The sequence below is a fragment of the Mastacembelus armatus genome, chromosome 23 (assembly GCF_900324485.2).
Source record: "Mastacembelus armatus chromosome 23, fMasArm1.2, whole genome shotgun sequence".
In the NCBI taxonomy this organism is placed as follows: Eukaryota; Metazoa; Chordata; class Actinopteri; order Synbranchiformes; family Mastacembelidae; genus Mastacembelus; species Mastacembelus armatus.
Window position 1 is genome coordinate 4,606,372 of NC_046655.1, and position 18,301 is coordinate 4,624,672.

General features: G+C 41.2%; 2 protein-coding genes across 2 annotated transcripts in view; one reads left to right on the forward strand and one right to left on the reverse strand.

Moving 5' to 3' along the window:
• camk1da (calcium/calmodulin-dependent protein kinase 1Da) overlaps positions 1-1,818 on the forward strand; it is a 42,321-nt gene extending 40,503 nt beyond the window's left edge. Inside the window, exon 11 of the mRNA XM_026327177.1 lies at positions 981-1,818. Coding sequence (XP_026182962.1) covers positions 981-1,105 — 125 coding nt within the window. The 3' untranslated portion in view covers positions 1,106-1,818. The remainder of the gene's footprint in view (positions 1-980) is intronic.
• An 8,577-nt stretch (positions 1,819-10,395) lies between these two features.
• On the reverse strand, positions 10,396-16,141 carry ccdc3a (coiled-coil domain containing 3a). The gene is made up of 3 exons (XM_026327041.1): positions 15,735-16,141; positions 15,370-15,547; positions 10,396-11,305 (listed from the first exon to the last, which is right to left on the reverse strand). Exons 1-3 carry the CDS (start codon positions 16,139-16,141, stop codon positions 11,000-11,002), a joined length of 891 nt encoding a protein of 296 aa, XP_026182826.1. The 3' UTR covers positions 10,396-10,999.
• Positions 16,142-18,301: the final 2,160 nt, after the last annotated feature.

The following is an 18,301-nucleotide window of genomic DNA, read 5'->3' on the forward strand; positions in this document are numbered from 1 at the left end:
ACGTTAAAAGAAAAGACACTTTACACAACAGCACATACACTGTGTATCTTCCCACTGCATTAGAACCAGAAAAACATTTTCTCTTGGTACATTAGAAGTAAAACTTACACAAAAACCTAAAAATTATTTATTTTTCCAACTATTTTAGTCAATCAGCCAGTTAGGATCACATAACAGTCTGTCTCATGTTGTTCCTCTTCATATTTGCCAAAAGAAAAGTGCAAACTGGGTTTGTTCTGCAACACAGCAATTCTGCTTCCAATCCCTTTACACATTTTCACAACATTTTGCCTGATGACTAGTTTTTATATTTAGTGTTTTAATGTGATATCATGCATCCATCAATTGTATATTTTAGATGATTTTATGGGATTCTTATTTTAAAATGGACCAGTCTGAAACTTTTAACATTGCAATAGATTGTTGTCAAGTAATCCATTGAGACTATGTTAACAACTTAGCTAGGTGAAGGAAGCTATAATAAGTCACGTCCTACTTTTGTCTGAAATCAAGGACACTTTGTTTCATGAATTACTATGGATTTGTGTAATAAATTTGCATATATGCTGTGTGAGGATGGAAAGTTTGACAGGGGGAGCAGCAGTAATTGTAAAAGTGCTGTAGCGTTTTTTTTCGACCTCTTATACTGAGCTACAGTTTGCGAGGCTCTGCTGTACCGATCCACTCCCAAGCCAGTGCAGTTTTGCCACTGCACTGTAAAATGCATTATGTATCTTCTACATCTTGATCGGGTTGGGGTGGCCGCTATCTGCTCAGATATGTCCTTAGTGTTGAGTTCTTTATCCTCTGGTCACACTGCAGTAAGGGACTGCACCTTATTAAAAGACCATTTTCTGATTTTTCTACAATGAAATCACAAATAACAAGGAAATACTAAGTGTAATGTACAAATAGCTAGTTACAGAATAATAACAAAATACAGTATGTTGCAGATTTAATTGCTAAGTCCTTCCATACAGGTGTAACCACACCAGTCACGCCCTGCAGTCTGGCATCTACGGCCTCTTCTTCCACGACAGGGGCAGAGTTGAATCGACCACATGCCTCAGCGGTCCCCGCCCCGGTGCTCACAGAAACCAAGTGACGCCAGGTCCCGCGGGGAACCAGCTGGGAGGCCACAGCGCTGTGAGGCAGAGAGAAATGGAGGACAACAGGAGAGGAAGAGCATCACCTTCTTCTTTGTCTCTCCCTCTCATCACTGCACATTCTTTTGGATGCCCCCCAGCCAGCTCCCTGCCCTGCTCCTGGGAGAGCAGAGGACAGTCAACATCCACCTCCCTCTTGAATCTGGTCTTTTCTTCATCATCTTATTTAGATTTTTTTTTTGTCAAATTTTCAACCATTGGCAACCGGATTGTTTTTTGTTTTTTATTGTTACTGTTCATTTTAAAGGTGGTATGTGTGACAAGCTTATAAAGTAAATATGCTTTTAACAAGCATATCATTGTCAAATTGATAGTGCTACTTTGGTATAATTACTGTAAATCAATATGATAATAAGCCAAGATGACTGATCACCTCTACCTCATACTAATTAATAGCCATTGATTGTGCAAATGTTTTACTAGATTAGAAGCTCAGTTTCCATAACCCCACTGTTTCATCCTGTTTCCACCACCACCAGATTCTCTGAAATCAGCGCCTTCTTGCCGTCACACGCTGTAAAACAATCGAGAACATTTCCCTCCAAATCTGACCTGGTGACTGTGTGAAATGGAGAATAGAGGTTGTCAGTCTTCTAAGTAATGACCTCACTTGTTTACATAATTTTACTAATATTGCAAACAAATGTGACAATGGTTTAGAAAAAATAATTTGTAAAAATGCTACACATAGCACCTTTAAGACCTGTTCTACGTCCTATTGGGCTTGTATGTGTGTTTGTGCTTTGAGAAGTGCTTTAAAAGTACCATACGACTGTTGAGATGTGGGAAAAAATGAATAAGCGCTTTATCTATTTTGCACAGAGAGGGTCAGATATGTTCTCAAACACAGATTAGTCACCATCTACCTATGTTTATTAGAAAATAGATTGTAAACCTGTATATAAAAAAGCCCAGAGTGGATGTCAGAGCATTGTACTTGTTTACTGTCTGAAAGATTCTAATTTGTTTATAATTTTCTTACTTTATAAGACTTTTATAACAATCACCCTTTAAGGGACATTACTATGAAGCATGCAAGTTTAGGATAGGAAAAGATAGAGGATATGTATACACTGGAAAACTGCCTCCAGCTGAGAATGTTAGTGATTAAAAGTTGCTTGCCATTTAACTTCCAAAACTAAGCTGCAGGCAGCGCAGTGTGGTTTTTAAGATGGCTAAAAGATTCAGTATGTGTTAGAAACAACCTTGGAGAAGTTTGACTGCCCGTCACATGGGTCAATATTTGGCCAGTTTGGAGACAAGATCTAAGATGGAGAAGGTGTTGTCTGCTGTTGTTCCTTCCCCCTCTAATGAAGCCATGATCTCTCCTTTTTGCATTGTCAAGCTGCACCCAGTTCAGAAGTGCTCAGGGAAAACTGCAGCTCCACTGTGTGCTGGCAACCACCAGTTTCCAGGTTTAGAGTTTTTTGTCAGGCCTTGTGGCATCACAGTTAATGATCCAGGGCTCATGACAAGTTAGCTGTGTCCATATTGTTGTGTTGTAGTGACTGATAGTTCAAACAGTGGCTTGGCTCAGACTACATCACCACTAACAAAGGTTTGGACCTGATCCCTGTTAACATTGCATTTTATTTCTCAGTCCTACATGAAAGTTTCACCTAAATTGCTGAAAATGTGTTTATTGACACAGAACGTCAGTGAGCATACTGCCTGGGTGGTTTGTTAATGGGTAATCTTAACGCATTTTGGGGTTTCATTTAAGAATCACTCAACAGCTTAGTGTCTCATCTTTACTGATAAACTAGATTTAATATGACTTTTTTTTTTTAATTCTTGATGGTACTGGCTTGACTTGAATGTGACCTTCCCTTGACTTGGATATGACTACAGCAACTTAAATTGTAGTCATTGCCTTTCAGACACTTAGAAAGCAGAAGTGTACAATGTTGGGTGCTCACTCACACATATCAGATTGTCATGTCTTTGTTCAATGCAATTTTACAAATCCCTTTATTGTGAAGTGTAGCCAAAGACTAGTGCTAGGTACTAAGCCAATTTGGTTCATTCTATGGTACTTGATAAATTAGCTAGAACTAAACTAGTGAGTCGTAAAGCTGTTCAAGACACAAATGAACTAAAACCAAGGGCTGAACTGAGTAAATCTAAAGAGGAAGTTATTTACCTTTGTTTACTCCCAAATTTGTTAGCTTTTTTATTATTAACACTGAGGGCTGCTGAAAAGATTCTGCTAATGATTCATAGTGCTTGTTTTGATCTGTATGGCATGTCAGGAGGGTGTAGGACCACAGCTGGATGAAAGTCGAATTGAAGCAAAATCGACAGTAAATCAACACTCACCCAAGCTTTCTAGAATTCACTTTTGGCTCACTGCATTTTGTGTGTTAAGCTCCACCTGTTTGGCTTTGAAACAATCCATACGAAAATATCTGTGAATGGTATCCAGTCTAAAATGCCTTTCCTCTCTTTCCATCCATTTTCTTTTGTTCTTTAACAGCAGCCTTATATTTAAAAGCTTTTCAAGACCATTTCTTGAGTTTGGATTTTTGCTGTTTATTTCTAAGTAAATATTTTAAGCAAAGGTTGTTAAATGATTATGAGCTACACCCTCAAAAGAAGTGAAAACTTAAAGCTTACTCAAGCCTTAAATGGCGTAACTAGTGGAAACATCTCACCTAAAGATGGATCAGAGAGGTTTTTGGTTTATACTACCTGGATGGGCAGATCAACTAAATGTTAGCAGTCTCTTTATAAGCTGTCATTCACATTGATAGATTAGACTGGCTGGGTTGTGGTGTAGTTGTTGTAGTTGTTTAGGGAGTGACTGAACCTCAGAGGATTGTGAAATCTGATTTATTTTATAGTCACTTATGTTTGTATATGAATATGAAAAGAGTCCAAATGAACTCCCCACCTACTTTACACACACAGTTAGGTAGATGTGAAGAGTGGTGTTTAGTTTGTAAAAACAGTGAACATGGTTCAAGAAGAAGTTTTCCAAAGTTTGGAAAAAACAAAAATTGCCATGATGAAGTTTATCTCAGCATTTCACAGGAAGCCCGCGTTCAGCCTGGAGGAATGGGGTTAGAAACACATGGGCATTGAGTTGTATTGGGGGATATGCAGGATGCAGTGTGTGACCCATACTAGCGAATGAAGGCAGTATCTCTTGTCTTTTGCTGCTTTGCTTTTGGCCATTCTGTCCTAATCTGTCATTTCTGAATCCCCTAATTTTATGAAATTGCAATACTAAATCTCTGGAATAACCCTTTAATGTGTGGAAACCTTTTCAAAACCCTCTGGAGCTGTCCTCTTACAAAGCACCTTGTCACATTCAACCTATTCAAATGTTTGGACTCCACACAGAGCAGATGCACTGCTTTTTTGTTTTTAGATTTTAGACAGATTGCCTGAAAACACTGTTTATGCATGACGTCCTAGCAGCTACTTTGGAGATAGTGGAGTAAAATGTGTAAGCAAAGGCCAGTTAACCTGATTTATTGTTTGTTTAAATGCGCATGTGTCAAAGCAGTCTTAAACAGAGCTAGGTTTTGTGTTTTTTACTGAATTACAATGGCCATGTGTCCTGCATGACTACAGTTCAGCTTTGAGAAATGTGTGTATTTATTTATTTTTTTTTTTTACAGCGGGATCTTGTGTTGTAGATTTCTAACCACACTCAATCTGTGCAATTATCCATATGTTTGGAGGGGAAACTTTCAATCATGTAAGGGCTTTATTCCAATGATCACCTTAATCTGAATATTCACTGTAACCATGTATACATACCCATTTATTGCTATGCATTTTAAAAAATATTTTAAATGTGTTGTCAGTGCTTTCTCTTGGAAGTGGAATCAGGAAACATGAAGAAAACATTAGCAACTATAGTTAAAATATATATGTATATAAGTGTTAGTTTTGGGGAATAAATGTAAGGGTAAGACACCAATTCCCTGCCAGATCTATGACAGTTTCAGTCATTTAGCTACTATTGTTATTTTTATTGAATGAGCTACATTGTAAAAATGGTGACGCTGGTGTTTCTGTGACATAAAGATGTTAGTGAATCATCAGCCAGCACTGTAAGAATATAAGAATATGTTTCATTAAATGTGATGTGGTTCACTTAATTATTTAGGTTTGGGGTTTATGGATGTGCTGTGAGACAGGCAGACGGTTCAGGTTCATGCTCCTTTCATGTTGTGTGTCTGCTCTTTTGTTTGCTAAAGACTGAGAAATGAAACCTCCCATGTTGAGGATGCTCTTGTAAATAGATTGTGAATTATGAATGATCATTTTCACTATAATATTTATGAATTTTGCTGTTCAGGTGTGTGTGTGTGCGTGTGTGCGTGTGTGTGTGTGGAGGGAAATTGATTGTACCTTTTATGGAATGTTTAATGTGTTTCTAAAAAAAAACTGAATTATTCCCCACAAACTGCACCATGTGGCTGCACTTGCAGAGTTACGCAGTGCTGTTTAGCGCCATCAGTGTTCCACCGTCACTTCAGCGTCAGTCCCACTGAAAGTGAAAGCATTGTTTACTGAACTCAGGCTTATGTTTTTGCCATGCTAAAGGAAGAAATCCAAAGCTGTGACCGACTCAGAAACACACTGTTATGGACTGGAGGTGGCAACAAGTCGCTCTCATCCCCCGTCCCCCTTTGAGCTCACACTTTTTTTAACGAAGATGCAGCTGAAGTGCAGCTGGACAAAAGACGAACATACAAGCATGCCAAGAAAGTGCTTATATTTCACAATGAGTGTTGTCATAATCTTATATGCCCTTGTATGATGTTAATCTCTGTATTATGTAAAGACGTACACAGGCTGAGATGTCTTGAGTCCATGAAAAGCTGAAGCAGAGTTTCACTTCTATAAATGGCTTCTAGAGGCACAAATAATCTCATTGGCTATTACAATAAGTAGCATGGATGTATTAACGGATACTGTGATCCGATTCAAATAGCTGCATATTAGACCTGCTTCCCAGCTTGGCTATTTCAGACTTTCTAATTTTTCTATTGTAGAAATGTGGAAAAATCCTCTTTCCTCTATGGGTGATTGTGGCATTCAGAGTTTCAGAACAGTTCATTTTCAACAGCTGATTTCTGGTCTTTATGTTTTCTGCAATTATGTTTGTGACCACTATGTCAGAATAGCCTAACAATTAATCTTATCTTTATTAACAGGCTTAAAGTGTTTATGTGAAAGTTAGCTAATGTAGACTATTGATCCTTTTCTATTATTTTTCTCAAGGGACCCAAAGTCACTGCTTCCAAAGAAGTAAAGCAGGCCTACATGTAGCTACATGTATGTATTTTTTTGTACAGTAGGCTCCTTAATTAGTGGAGGAGATGGCTAAGTTCTGTATCAGGTGGTCTGTAATTATTAGTTTACTTTGAAACAGAAAAAGAAAGATGTTTTCGGTGTGACTTCCCCCAGCTTCAAGCTCTGACTAAATAATGGCAGAATTCTGCCTCTGAGACTTGTTTGTAGGACTGAAACTCAGTCCATGCTGCTTGTTGGAACCCAGTCTGCCTGTGGGTGTCCTTGTCCAGAGCCTGTCCTGAGTTGGCTGGCCGTATTTACTCTCTGCATGTGACCACAACAAAGTCCCATCCTGTGCACCACCATCACAACGACACCCTCATGTCTGAGCGGGCGCTGCCTGCCACAGTTCTGTGCTGTGATGTTGACGACGATGATGACTTTCTGTTAATGGGGCTTGTATATCCGATGCCTTCGACAATCATGTGCACATATCAGTTACCATGACGACACAAGCCAGAGCAGTTGATTGTGTTTTGTTTGTCTTTTCTCCTGGAATAAATCCTGACCGATCGTAACATGAGTCTTTAGCCATTATTTTTCTGTCGTGTGCATGTTTGGCAAAAACGTGGCTGTTTGTCTCATAAAGTCCAGGATCCTGGATATGAAAGAAGCAGCGGACACTTTGACTGACATGTCGCTTATATATTCTGTACACCAGGTGTTAGGCAGACAGAAGGCAGACGTTTCCTAGCATGTGTTGGTATACATTATTAGGGTTAAAACATTCTAAACATCTGGTTGACAGGTGTTTCTTCCCTTATAAGACTACATGGATGACTTGAATTCATTCTCTTTCAGGTCCAGAATCCCAATAAATGCTCTAGTCTCAGTTGCAGCCATAGGTTGAATAGGTTTGTTTACAGCCTTGGGGAAAACAAACTTTTGCTGTATCAATAGATAACTGACTTCACACCTGCCTGCCATTTGTGTGAATGAGTAATTCTGAGTAAAACTAATTAGAAACTGGCTAAAGTTACATTTATTTAAAATATTTGGATTATTTACCATGTCATTTCATACAGACGATGGCGATGAATCTGACATCCTCCAGTGCCACCAGGAGGATGACGGTTGTGGTTTTGAATGAAATGTCTCAACAAACATTAGTATGTATAGTCATGAAATTTAGTGTAGACCATGTTCTCCTCAGAATGGAATAACTGTAATAAGTTGTAATAGAAACATACCTCACACTCCAGCAGCCACAGCTTAATTTTCCACTGCTGTAAATATTACCATTGATTTAATATTCACCAGGCCACTGTAATGTCTAATGGACTAATATACATTGTGCATGGGTGAAAGCAATCTCATTCTTGGAAGTAGACTTTGAAGTTGTCAGCTGAAGCGACTTACTGATGTTGAGTTTCCCCACTGAGCAGCCTTAGTCTGAAGGGTTGGTCATCACAGATACAATGTGTGAATTTGTTAGAGCTCCCTATGGTTCAAGTCATTTTGCTTTTCCCTGCGTCTCAGCTGGAGGTTTTCCTCCTGACTATCATTCTATCTCGGTTCAGTACAGATGAACACTCACGCTGTGCTGGCTCATTTAAAATTATTCAGCCCTCAAACACACACACACACACACATACAAGCACTGAAAAAAATGTTACAGTGTTTCACATCTTTGACACTCACGTCTAATGCAGCATGACACAAACAGCACAGCAGCAGAATGATTTCTGCTCAATCTAAATTCATATTTATATTCACGCACAGATACAAATGCCACTTGTTGACATTAGCTGTCAATCTAAGATATGTGATATGTGTTTGTGCTCAGAGTCACTGATCTGTGACTCACCTCTTCAAGTGATTTCTGCTCATCTTTAATTCACCTCCACCTCTCCCCTACAGAAACATGGTGCTTTTCTTTACTAAGTAGCATGTGTGTATATTCCTGTAACCTAATTACAGACAGATGATCTGAAACGGTGAGATAACACACACTTATGCAAGAAACGGAGGTGGGATCGTGGCATGCTGCAGAATTTGAAGTGTACAGACCATGCATGTCATTACAAAAGACAGTAACACAAACCAAGCTAAAAAAATATGTTCTGTATCATTTTGGACCAGCAAAGACCCCAGCAGGCATTTTACTTTGGCTTTGGTACAAGATTATGGTCTTTTAAATGCAGTTACAGAAGATGCTCTACAGTCTAATGTAGTATTAGCTAATGATGTGTTCAGCTGAGTGACTGTCAGGGGTATGTTAAGCCTGTTTATAGGACAGGGTTGTCTGTGCTGCATTCACTGCATCTCACAATAACTGGAGGTGGATTAGTTACACACTTACTGTATCCAAAACTGCCCACTCTACCGCTACTGCTGTCAGGATGTTTTTGTAGCTACTTATCCAGCCTTTCTCTAGTTCTTTTTCTCGTTGATTGAATTGCGTGTCACTCTATGCGATCATTAGTATTTTGCCTGCCTCGTTTTTTTCCAAAAAATGTGAAATTAGTTTTAAGTGACTATGGTGCAAGAATTAAGTAACAGTGGGATCAAAATGTGAAAATGATAAGTTTGAAAACCCTCAAAAAACTGAATGGACTCTGGTTAGACAAGCATACAAAGGGACTGTGCATCATGCATTAGCTGTTTCAGCTGATCAGCTGTTTTATTCATGCCTCACCAGCCGACCAGCTACCAGCTCAGTGTGTATCACTGACATTATAACCCAAAACTTCTTACTGTTACTCTTCTACTATTCTCATATAAACGTTGTTTGCTACTGTCACCACCACCACATCCTTATGTGCTGAACTTTGTTATTGTTGATTCAACTAAGATTTAATTGTTAACATGCATGACATGTTTTGTCAGAGGGTTGTTTAGTGAAATCCCACAAACTGCAATTCAGTTTTTGACGCCCCCACCTCTTTCTGTCTCTCCCCGTCCATCCACCCTGCTTTTCCCTCTGTCGTGTTGTGGTGACTTGTTGTCCTTATATTGACTGTGGTCTCGTGACCTGACAGCCACCCGCCTCCCTCCACAGCCTCTGCTTTTCCAGACTGAATTAGAGGAATATTTCATCGACACCCTGCTGTTCATAACACCGCTGCCCACACAAACACATTCCAGTTACTTGATGGACCAAACACACACACACACACACACACACACACGCATTTTCTATCTTACTACACATATACACATTCAGTGCTTCCACTGACCTTAACCCCTCTTTACAGTCTCTGCATGATGCCGTGGAGCTTAACTGAACCACTGGTGTGTGTGTGTGTGTGTGTGTGTGTGTGTATTTGTTTGTTTTGTGCTCCGAGTTTAATGCTCTTCTTTAAAACACTGTCACATTCACCCTGATATTATTCCAAACTAAACTTTATTTGCAGAAAAACATTCTTCACATACAAGCTGATGATCCAAAACTTGAATTAATAATAAATGAACCCTAACAGACATGCCGCTCTCTGCTTTGATTTTTGTTTGAAGTAAAGATTATTTTAATCACAGCATTTTTTAAAATTAAATTTAATGCCTTTTCTAATGCTTCACTAAGCCATGATCACATAAAAGGCATTTTGAACATGTCTTTTATTGTCATTGTTTTTGTTTAAGTTAGATTGTTTGGTTGTGGCAGATTGTAGTACAGCGTGAGTGGCTGCTGGCGTTTATCAAACTTAAAGTAAAATAGCCAGCCAATTTGACTTCTATAGTATTTTTCCTAATAAACCAGTCCAATATATATATATAAAGGTCAATCCAGCCAATCAGAGCCAGCGGTCAGTGTTGACTCTCAGCCATTATCACTGGTATAAATGTTGTTCATTACCTGTGGTAAACAGTGACCTGTGGTGGTTGTAGTCACCTTTAACTCAAGTCACATTCTTGTCCTAAACCTAACCAAGTAGTTTTACTGCCTAAACATGACCCAGTAGTTTTTGTGCTTAAACATAAGGACACAAAGTAAAGCAGGAACACTGTGTTTCATGACTGTAACAACAACAACATAAGATGTATGGGATAATGATTACTGAGCTTTCCAATGGGGGAGTAGGAACCCACTGAGCCATAACCATGGTCTGATAAGAACCAATAACTGGCCATTGAATAGGTTAGGGAAAATATGAGAGAAATATGTATCTGGAGTGTCCATTTTTGTTTTGTTGACAAAATAACGTGTCACTCTTTGTAAGGTCCTGCTGTGTTGCTCCCAGTCGTGCTTACTGTTGGAGCAGATAAACATATCTTATGTAATCACGGCCTGAGACGTGACTGAGATAAAGTACCGATCTACCTGCAAGAGGAATCATCACAGGAAATACGTCTGATTCTCCTTCAGGAAACCTTATTCTGACACTCACTGTTGTGTTCTAGCAATCATGACTACTTTATTTACAAGAAAACAATGTAGATTATTGCTTCAAAAGTGTGTTTACTGATATGTGACGGCTGCTATTTGTTTGTCTTCTGCTTTTAGACCGCCCAGCAGTCTCTCACTCTCCACAGCCAGTTGTCAGTCCAGGTGGGAGGTGGGTTGGCACAGGTGAGATTAGTTAAAGCTGCACTCGTTGGCGTATTGCTGTGCTGCTGTAACGCCCCCGTGGAGGCTCCTCCTGTCTTATGGTGTTGAGGTGATGCCCTGCTCTCCGCTCTGCAGCCTTAAGCTTCTCCAGCAGCTCCTGCGTCTCCTGCTCCGCCCTGCGTGCAGCCTTGCGGGCGTTCCTCAGGGAACGCTTCACCTTGTGGACACGCTCCTTCAGCTGCCGGTTCCGCCTCTCCAGCGCAGCCACGCGGTCCTGCAGCTTGCGGCCTCGCTCCTCCTCCTCAAACAGCGCCGCCTGCACTGAGGAACACAGCAGCTGGAGGGCAGAGCAGAGGGAAAGTGGTGCAGTAAATGAACCTACAAGAAGGTATGTTGTTTTTTTAACAGGTTAACCAAACTGTCATAAACTCCCAGCTGTCAGGCGGTTGTGGCGTGTGGGAACAATAGTGATGCGATTTTCCCAGCAGCCTCTTTGAGAAAATAGAAAACATTGGTCTTTAGATCACCATGGTTCAGACTGGGTAGGAAGGAGGATGAGGAAATAAAGTGGAAGTTTGACCCTTGCCATTTAAATGTATCTAAACAATACTCCCTACTCCCATTAACGAAAAACAACAGGACAATATAGGCTGTTCATGTATCACCTCCCATCCCTCCCTGACAATGCAGGGCTCACTACTTTGATTTTTCAGGGCCCCTGATTTTCCATCAGATTGGGAGACCAGAGATGACCTGAGTCAACAGGGTTAACAGGCCTGTGTGTGTGTGTGTGTGTGTGTGTGTGTGTGTGTGTGTGTGTATGACTGTATTTTCTCAGAAGAACTTACAGTATTATCCTGTACTTACTGAGATACTTACTGTAGATCAGTACATTTATGAGACAATGTCTCTGGGGGAATTTTCATACGGGATAAAGGTTCCAGGCCGTAATCAGACCAGGGATGTTGCAGTTATGCTTTGAACCTTTAATGTAGGTCATTCACTGTCTGTTCACTAAGATTAAAGCCCAATCCAGTTTACATGACGATGGAACATTTTTTATCCTTGGATCCTTTTCTCAGCCTTATAGGAAGGCTCTCAGTTCCCAATGGTCACACATGACCACACACCACCTGTCAAAACATCCGTTACCTGCCTGCTGTTTAGCAGCATCTGTATAAACAGTACTTAGAGGACATACAACACACACACACACATGCACACACATACAAAATATCTGCAAATTCAAGGGTACAGAAGTGTTTCAGTGTCTCTTCTGTTCAAAACGCGCTGGACTGCAGAATAAAGAATATTCTTACTTCAGTAGAACAAACAGGCTGCATGCTTGAATCAGTGACTCACAGGAATCACTGACAAACCCACAGATAATAAACACCCAGATTGGCAGTTTTCAGCTCAGGCTGAAAAAATACAGTAAATATTTTGAAAAGGTAAACTCAGTGGTTGGAGGGACTGAGATGTGCCTTTGTGTGTGTGTGTGTGAGAGAGAGAGAGAGAGAGCCCAGCCTGACCTCACTGCCCATTTATTTCTTCAGACTTTAGATTTCTTTTTCTATACAGAGACTCAGCATGGGTCCCCTCTCCACAAACCCACACACACACACACACACACACACATTTGAAGCCTTTAGAGCTTCACTGCTGGTGTCAAAGAGACAAGCCTGGATTTCTCCTCTTCTTCCCCAGGCTTTATTTTTGCTTCATGTCTGTGAACAGGGAATGGAAGTTAGGGAAAACAGACGAAAGAGAAAGAAAGCAAGAGATAAAAAAGAAGAAAAAGGAAAGAAGATAAAGAGAAAAAGACGAGACAGATGGTTGGAGACATGGGGCATTGCTCCACACCTTAAGTTTTACAATCATGCCGCTCTGCTCCTTTTAGCCCTCTGAGCATCCACATAAAATGTTAATGAGAGTCTGAAAACTTGTTAAAGGTGTTTACGTGACACTTACGTCTTATTGGGGTTATAATCAAATCATTAGAGGGCTTATAAACATGGAAAGTATTTGGGGAATTCATCTCTATCTTACTGTGACCAGTCAAAGGAGGGTTAGAGGACCCAGAGGAAAATCTGAACAAGCAACATGATATCTTTCTGTTTGAGTGAAATGTGTAATAATAGTTAAGCAGTGGGCTTATAGGAGTTTTAGCTAAATAGCTCTGAGTGCTGCTAAGAGGAGGCTTTAACAGCTAGCTGAAGCTTTTGGCAGAAAGGTGGAGGAAGTCTCTTCTCAGTCCTTCTGGGGGGGGGTTGGACTCAGTACTCAAGATAATGCAGGGATCTTGTTCATTTTATGTTTGTTTTCTTAAATTTTACAGGCCAAACAAAACAGAGGGAAATAAAAAGAAGAGAGTTTTGATCTTTTGCTGCAGATCTGACAAGAAAAAGACAAGAAAACAGGACAGAAAGACAAAACATCAAAAGAAAAAAATGGTCTTACTCCTCAGTACATTCCTGGAGAGAAACACCTGTGTGCTGTCCTGCTTTGCCTGAAGCTTGTGGTCTGTGCACACACATAAAGTGCCTTTAACCTCAGTCTGACTGACCTCTAACCTCGTAGAAAGGGAGAGGTAGACACCATACCACTGCACTTCTGCAGGCAGAGCTGGGAACAAAGTGCAACAGCCTGCACAGTCTCATCAAATCCAGAGAAACTAGGATTCAGACGGTCAGTGAGTCCAAGTCGAGACTTCATTCATTAGACAAGTCTAAGTCAAGTATCAAGTCTTTTAATATTATGCTGCAGTTTTCCCTCTTGCCACCCGCTCCGCCTCACTGCACCCGTGCTCCCCTCTACCTGTGTAATTATTCAGTTTGTATTTATACCAGCACAGTAAACATCTGATTTTTTCCATTTTCATAAATAAACCGTTCATCTTACGCAATGTACCTGTGTGTCAGTGTCCATAACTGAGCTGCTGCTGTTTCTTTAAACAGGTTACACATTCCATGTTGGTGAAGACAAGTCCAAGTTAGACCTGAAGTCAATGAAGACAAATCCAGTAGCAGAGAAGTCTAAGTCATGTAAGTCATTCAAGGTAAGTCCAACTCAAGTTTCAAGTCCAGGGTGATGAGTCAAAAATCAATCACAACAAATAAAGTCCCATTTTAAGGCTCCCTGAATGTGAACATGTTCTAAATATTTATTTGTTTATTTATTTGTAGCCATGCAGAGCCTGATGGTGTCTGATCTGTTCCTTTTACCAGGTAAAATACATGAAACCTAAATATTTCTGCTTTGATGTCTCAAGTCAGCTGATGTTTTTAGGATGCCCTTAGCAATAAAAGCCATTTTGAACATATTTTAAAAGCAGTTCATAAATATCTGATTAAATATCAGTTCACCATCCACGAGTATCTTGTAGTCAGTAAAAGGCTTTGTGTTATTCCATCTCCAGCTGTCTTGTTCTGTCTTGATTAAGGTGTGACCTGTTGTTAACACCAGTCCACTTACCTCTGGCCCCAGGTCAGCACAGTACATAGCTTCATACTGATATGGACTCAAGTTGTAGATTGACATAATTTCAAACTGCTGCCTGTCAAAGCTCTGCTGTTTGACCTTTGACCTCTGGGCAGCCAGTGCTTGAGGAGCCAGACAAACAGACCTCGACCAGTCAGCAGTTGCTTTGATCTACAACCTGCTGGGCTGTGATAACACAGGACCAATCATGTGCTGGAATTCTATTAAGAGTATAATCAATTCTTCAGTGCGAAAGATCCCTGTGTGTGTGTGTGATTGTCATTTTGAAGATTACAACAGTGAGGTGTCGGTTGTGTGTGTGTGTGTGTGTGTGTGTTTAGGGGGGGCCTCAGGGGTCCAGGGGGTAGCTATATTTCTACTGATCCTCACCACATTCCTGTCAGCAGAGTCACAACTCAGCTCAGGATTAGGTGTCTACACACACACACACACACACACACACACACAAACACAAACTTGACTCACATTTACATTTTAGCTCTACCATAGTAGATTCAGGTCCTGGAGTAAAATTGATACAAACAAAAGTGGTTATACCTCCACCCCCCAAACTCCAGATCTCTATCTCTGGAATATTAACGTCTTATCTCCGTGGTAACGAGATAGTCCTGGGTTTGTTTACGTCCCCTAATATTAACCAAAACACTGATCTGTTTGAAGACAGAAACATCTTTACCCTCTTCTTCTCTACTTTATTCTAGGTAATGATGCTGCGCACGTGGACATCAGGCCTAAACCTACAGTCTGTTTTTAAGGAAGCAGCAAGTATCACTATGGAAACCATCCACCTAATCACAAGTCATGGCAGTGCTTAGTTTAGTTTTAGACATTAAAAGAGAGGACATTTATTCCTCCTTGTGTGTAATACTGTAACAGACCAAATGTGGTCTGATGTCCTACCCTGCTGTCCTCCTGGGTGTCCCACTCAGGGCTGAAGGTGTGGAACGGTTGGCTCCCTTGGGTGCAGTTGGAGAACTGGAAGAGGCTGGAGAATGTGCGTCTGTTCTCAGTCGTGTCAGGGAAGATAGCATCTTGGAAGTTGACTCCATGTGGCAGGATGTTGTAGTTCTCATCCATCCTGTGGGTGACATGAACAGGAAGAATCTACAGTTGCTGGAGGGATTTGTAGGTTGTACAGTAGCTGTAGCTGTAAAGTGGCTTCAGCAGCAGCCTGACTAAATACCTGACTATACAGTTATAATGAATAACTGGGGCTGCTATTCTGCGCAATGTTCCCTTTTGCCAAAAAAGACACTGTTCTTCACCTGAGGAAGAAGTAGTAGGAGTAGTTCTCCATCACAGTATGGGACTGGCAAGACAGGTAACCAAGCCCGGTCAGGTTGAGTCTGGATCCATATGGCACCTCCAGCATGCTGCCCCAGGCCTGGTCGCACAGCAGCTCCACCTCCGCCGAGTACAGTAGACCTTCCTCCGCGCCCTCGTACCCATATCCAAACCCGAAGGGCAGCGAGTTGTACAGGTTCCCCGCCCCGACGCCCAGAGGCTCCCGGTGAATCGCTAAGACCCGAGCGTACACGATGATCTCCGCCAGCTCCGCCCGGCAGCCCTCGCTTAGCGGTCGCCACTCTGAAGGCAGCTGGCAACCGTGCGTAAAAGTGCTCATGTGCGCAAAAACGCCGAGCGCTGCAAAGAGGAGAGCGGTGGAAAACATCCCGAAGAGCCCAGGAAATGAATGCTTCACTTGAAAAAAGTTTGCTCTGCTTGTGTCAAAATATTTGTCCAGTCCTTGAAGTGTATCCAAGCTGCTTTCAAGTCTCAGTCGTGGTGGTCGCTGGCACGGTCAGTATTGATTATTTTGTCTGTTAACGAATCTTGCAGATTTTCACTTTTCCAGTGTGTGCAGGAAAAGTGAGCAGAGCACAGCACAGATACTCCAACACCTCCAACCTGTTGCTGTGGTCGCAGTGTTTCCATCCCATCAGTTCGAGGTCGAGGAACTTCTCCACAGCGCACCAGTGCGGCGTTCAGGGACTGCTGCAAAGCTGTGACGTTTAAGGTTTCCATGTGGGCTGCGGGGTGATTCACATTCATAGACTATTTTGTCGGATAAGATGAATAAACTGCTAGCCTTTATTTTCCAGCCTGTTTACTTGTAAGATCGATAACTGATAACATATATTATCGGATTGATTGATTGCTACTGTTGGTATTAATACTGTTACTGCTGGACAGTATAAACCAGTGAGACCGTCATGCAGACTTCCCACTCACAGTGAAGTGACTCAGATACTTCAGGTGCTGATGTTTACATATTGCTGAGGACCTGCTGTTGATCAACAGGTAATGGCAGCTACTGGTCACCGTAAGTACCAAACTAGTTCTGACTATGCTGACTGCTGACCAGTATTTTATACTTTTTCCTACTTGGAAAAATGGGTACTTGTTGGGTACTTGTAATTATTAGTCATAAATGCTGATACTTACATGTTACTATTGATAATTGGTGTTGGGTATTACAGGTAACTAACTTGTACCAGCAGGTGGTTAGTGACAGCTGGTAGTGCTCAGTGATTGCTAAGGGCCTGTACTAGTATTAGTAGTAGACACTCCTGATCCTTAGACACACTGTGTACTGACTGTTGGTGTTGTGTCGCCCCCTGCTGTTCAAGGCTAAAACATATGAGTGGATGAGTGTGGAATCAGTGCAGCTGCAGCCTGTTAGACTCATAGATGTATATACAGGCGGAAATGTCGCGCGTGTGGGCATCCGGAGGAGAAAAGTGATCCGGGTCCTCTACCACGGAGTTTCAAAATGTTTGTGGATTATGTTCTTTTGATTTTTCCCTGTTGGCCTGGACTCGTGGGAGCTATATCTCCGTGGGGAGCTGCTGAGTCGGGAACTGGGCCGGACGGACCGAGATGGTGAAGGGGAGAGGTCGTGAGTAACAGGCTGCACCTTAAGTTGGATAAATTGTTTAACTTGGATTATTGTCGGACTTTGGGACTTTTGGGGATAACTCAGAGTTTATTTTATTGTAAACTAAGACTGTGGAAGATATTTTGTGTTTATTTGTGAAAAGTTGAGTTAAAAGGCAGGACACCGGCCTACATCGTCCTCTCTGACCCCCTTTAGACGTTGTAGCATTATTATGTGTAGTGCAGGTGAAGCGTCTTTGTAGTTAGTTTATTTGGGACTAAGTAAACTAGACGTGGATTTCTAATCTGCCACAGGTTATGGTTTAGGTTTTTTTTTAGTTGATTCATACACGTGTTCACTCCCACTTCCTGTAACTCAGTGATTCTCAAACTGTGGGGCGTGACGCCGTGACAGGTGGGGCGCAGTGAACGGGAGTAAATTAGTCTAATCTTGTGTATATCCTAATTCATAATTTTCTTTACTGACAAACACCATACACGGAAAATAAAACAACCACATACAAAGAAACGTGTCATTAAAAAACACAGAGGGAAACAAGAGGAACCATGGTGTGGGAAATAAATGTTTAACGTCGGCACTTAATTGTAGCGGAACAATAAGCAAACCTTCACGCAGCGACGCAATGATTAGTGGGCATAACAATGGATACATTTGTTACACGGACCCATAAAAGAGCAGGCGACTCCACGCCAGCAGACAAAAACACGACAGACAGTAAGTAAATCCAGCAAAAAGCCAGCCAAAAAGAAAATACGATGAAGCCTACCTGGGTCTTGGATTCACAACTCTGTATTAGTTATTTTGAATAAATGTGAAAATTTTAAGTTTGTAATAAGTTTCATTGTCATTTTTTGGGGTGAAGTGGGCCTTGAAACTTTATGCTCGGCCTTAAGTGGGGAATGGCAGGAAAAGTTTGAGAACCACTGCTCTAAC

What these genes read in the sequence shown, in the direction of transcription:
- ccdc3a (XM_026327041.1), bottom strand. Translation starts at nt 16,141, where the DNA reads ATGTTTTCCACCGCTCTCCTCTTTGCAGCGCTCGGCGTTTTTGCGCAC. An exon ending in TCCTACTACTTCTTCCTCAG is followed by an intron (nt 15,548 to 15,734) that starts GTGAAGAACAGT and finishes TGTCACCCACAG; the next exon opens with GATGGATGAGAACTACAACA. An exon ending in ACACCCAGGAGGACAGCAGG is followed by an intron (nt 11,306 to 15,369) that starts GTAGGACATCAG and finishes TCTGCCCTCCAG; the next exon opens with CTGCTGTGTTCCTCAGTGCA.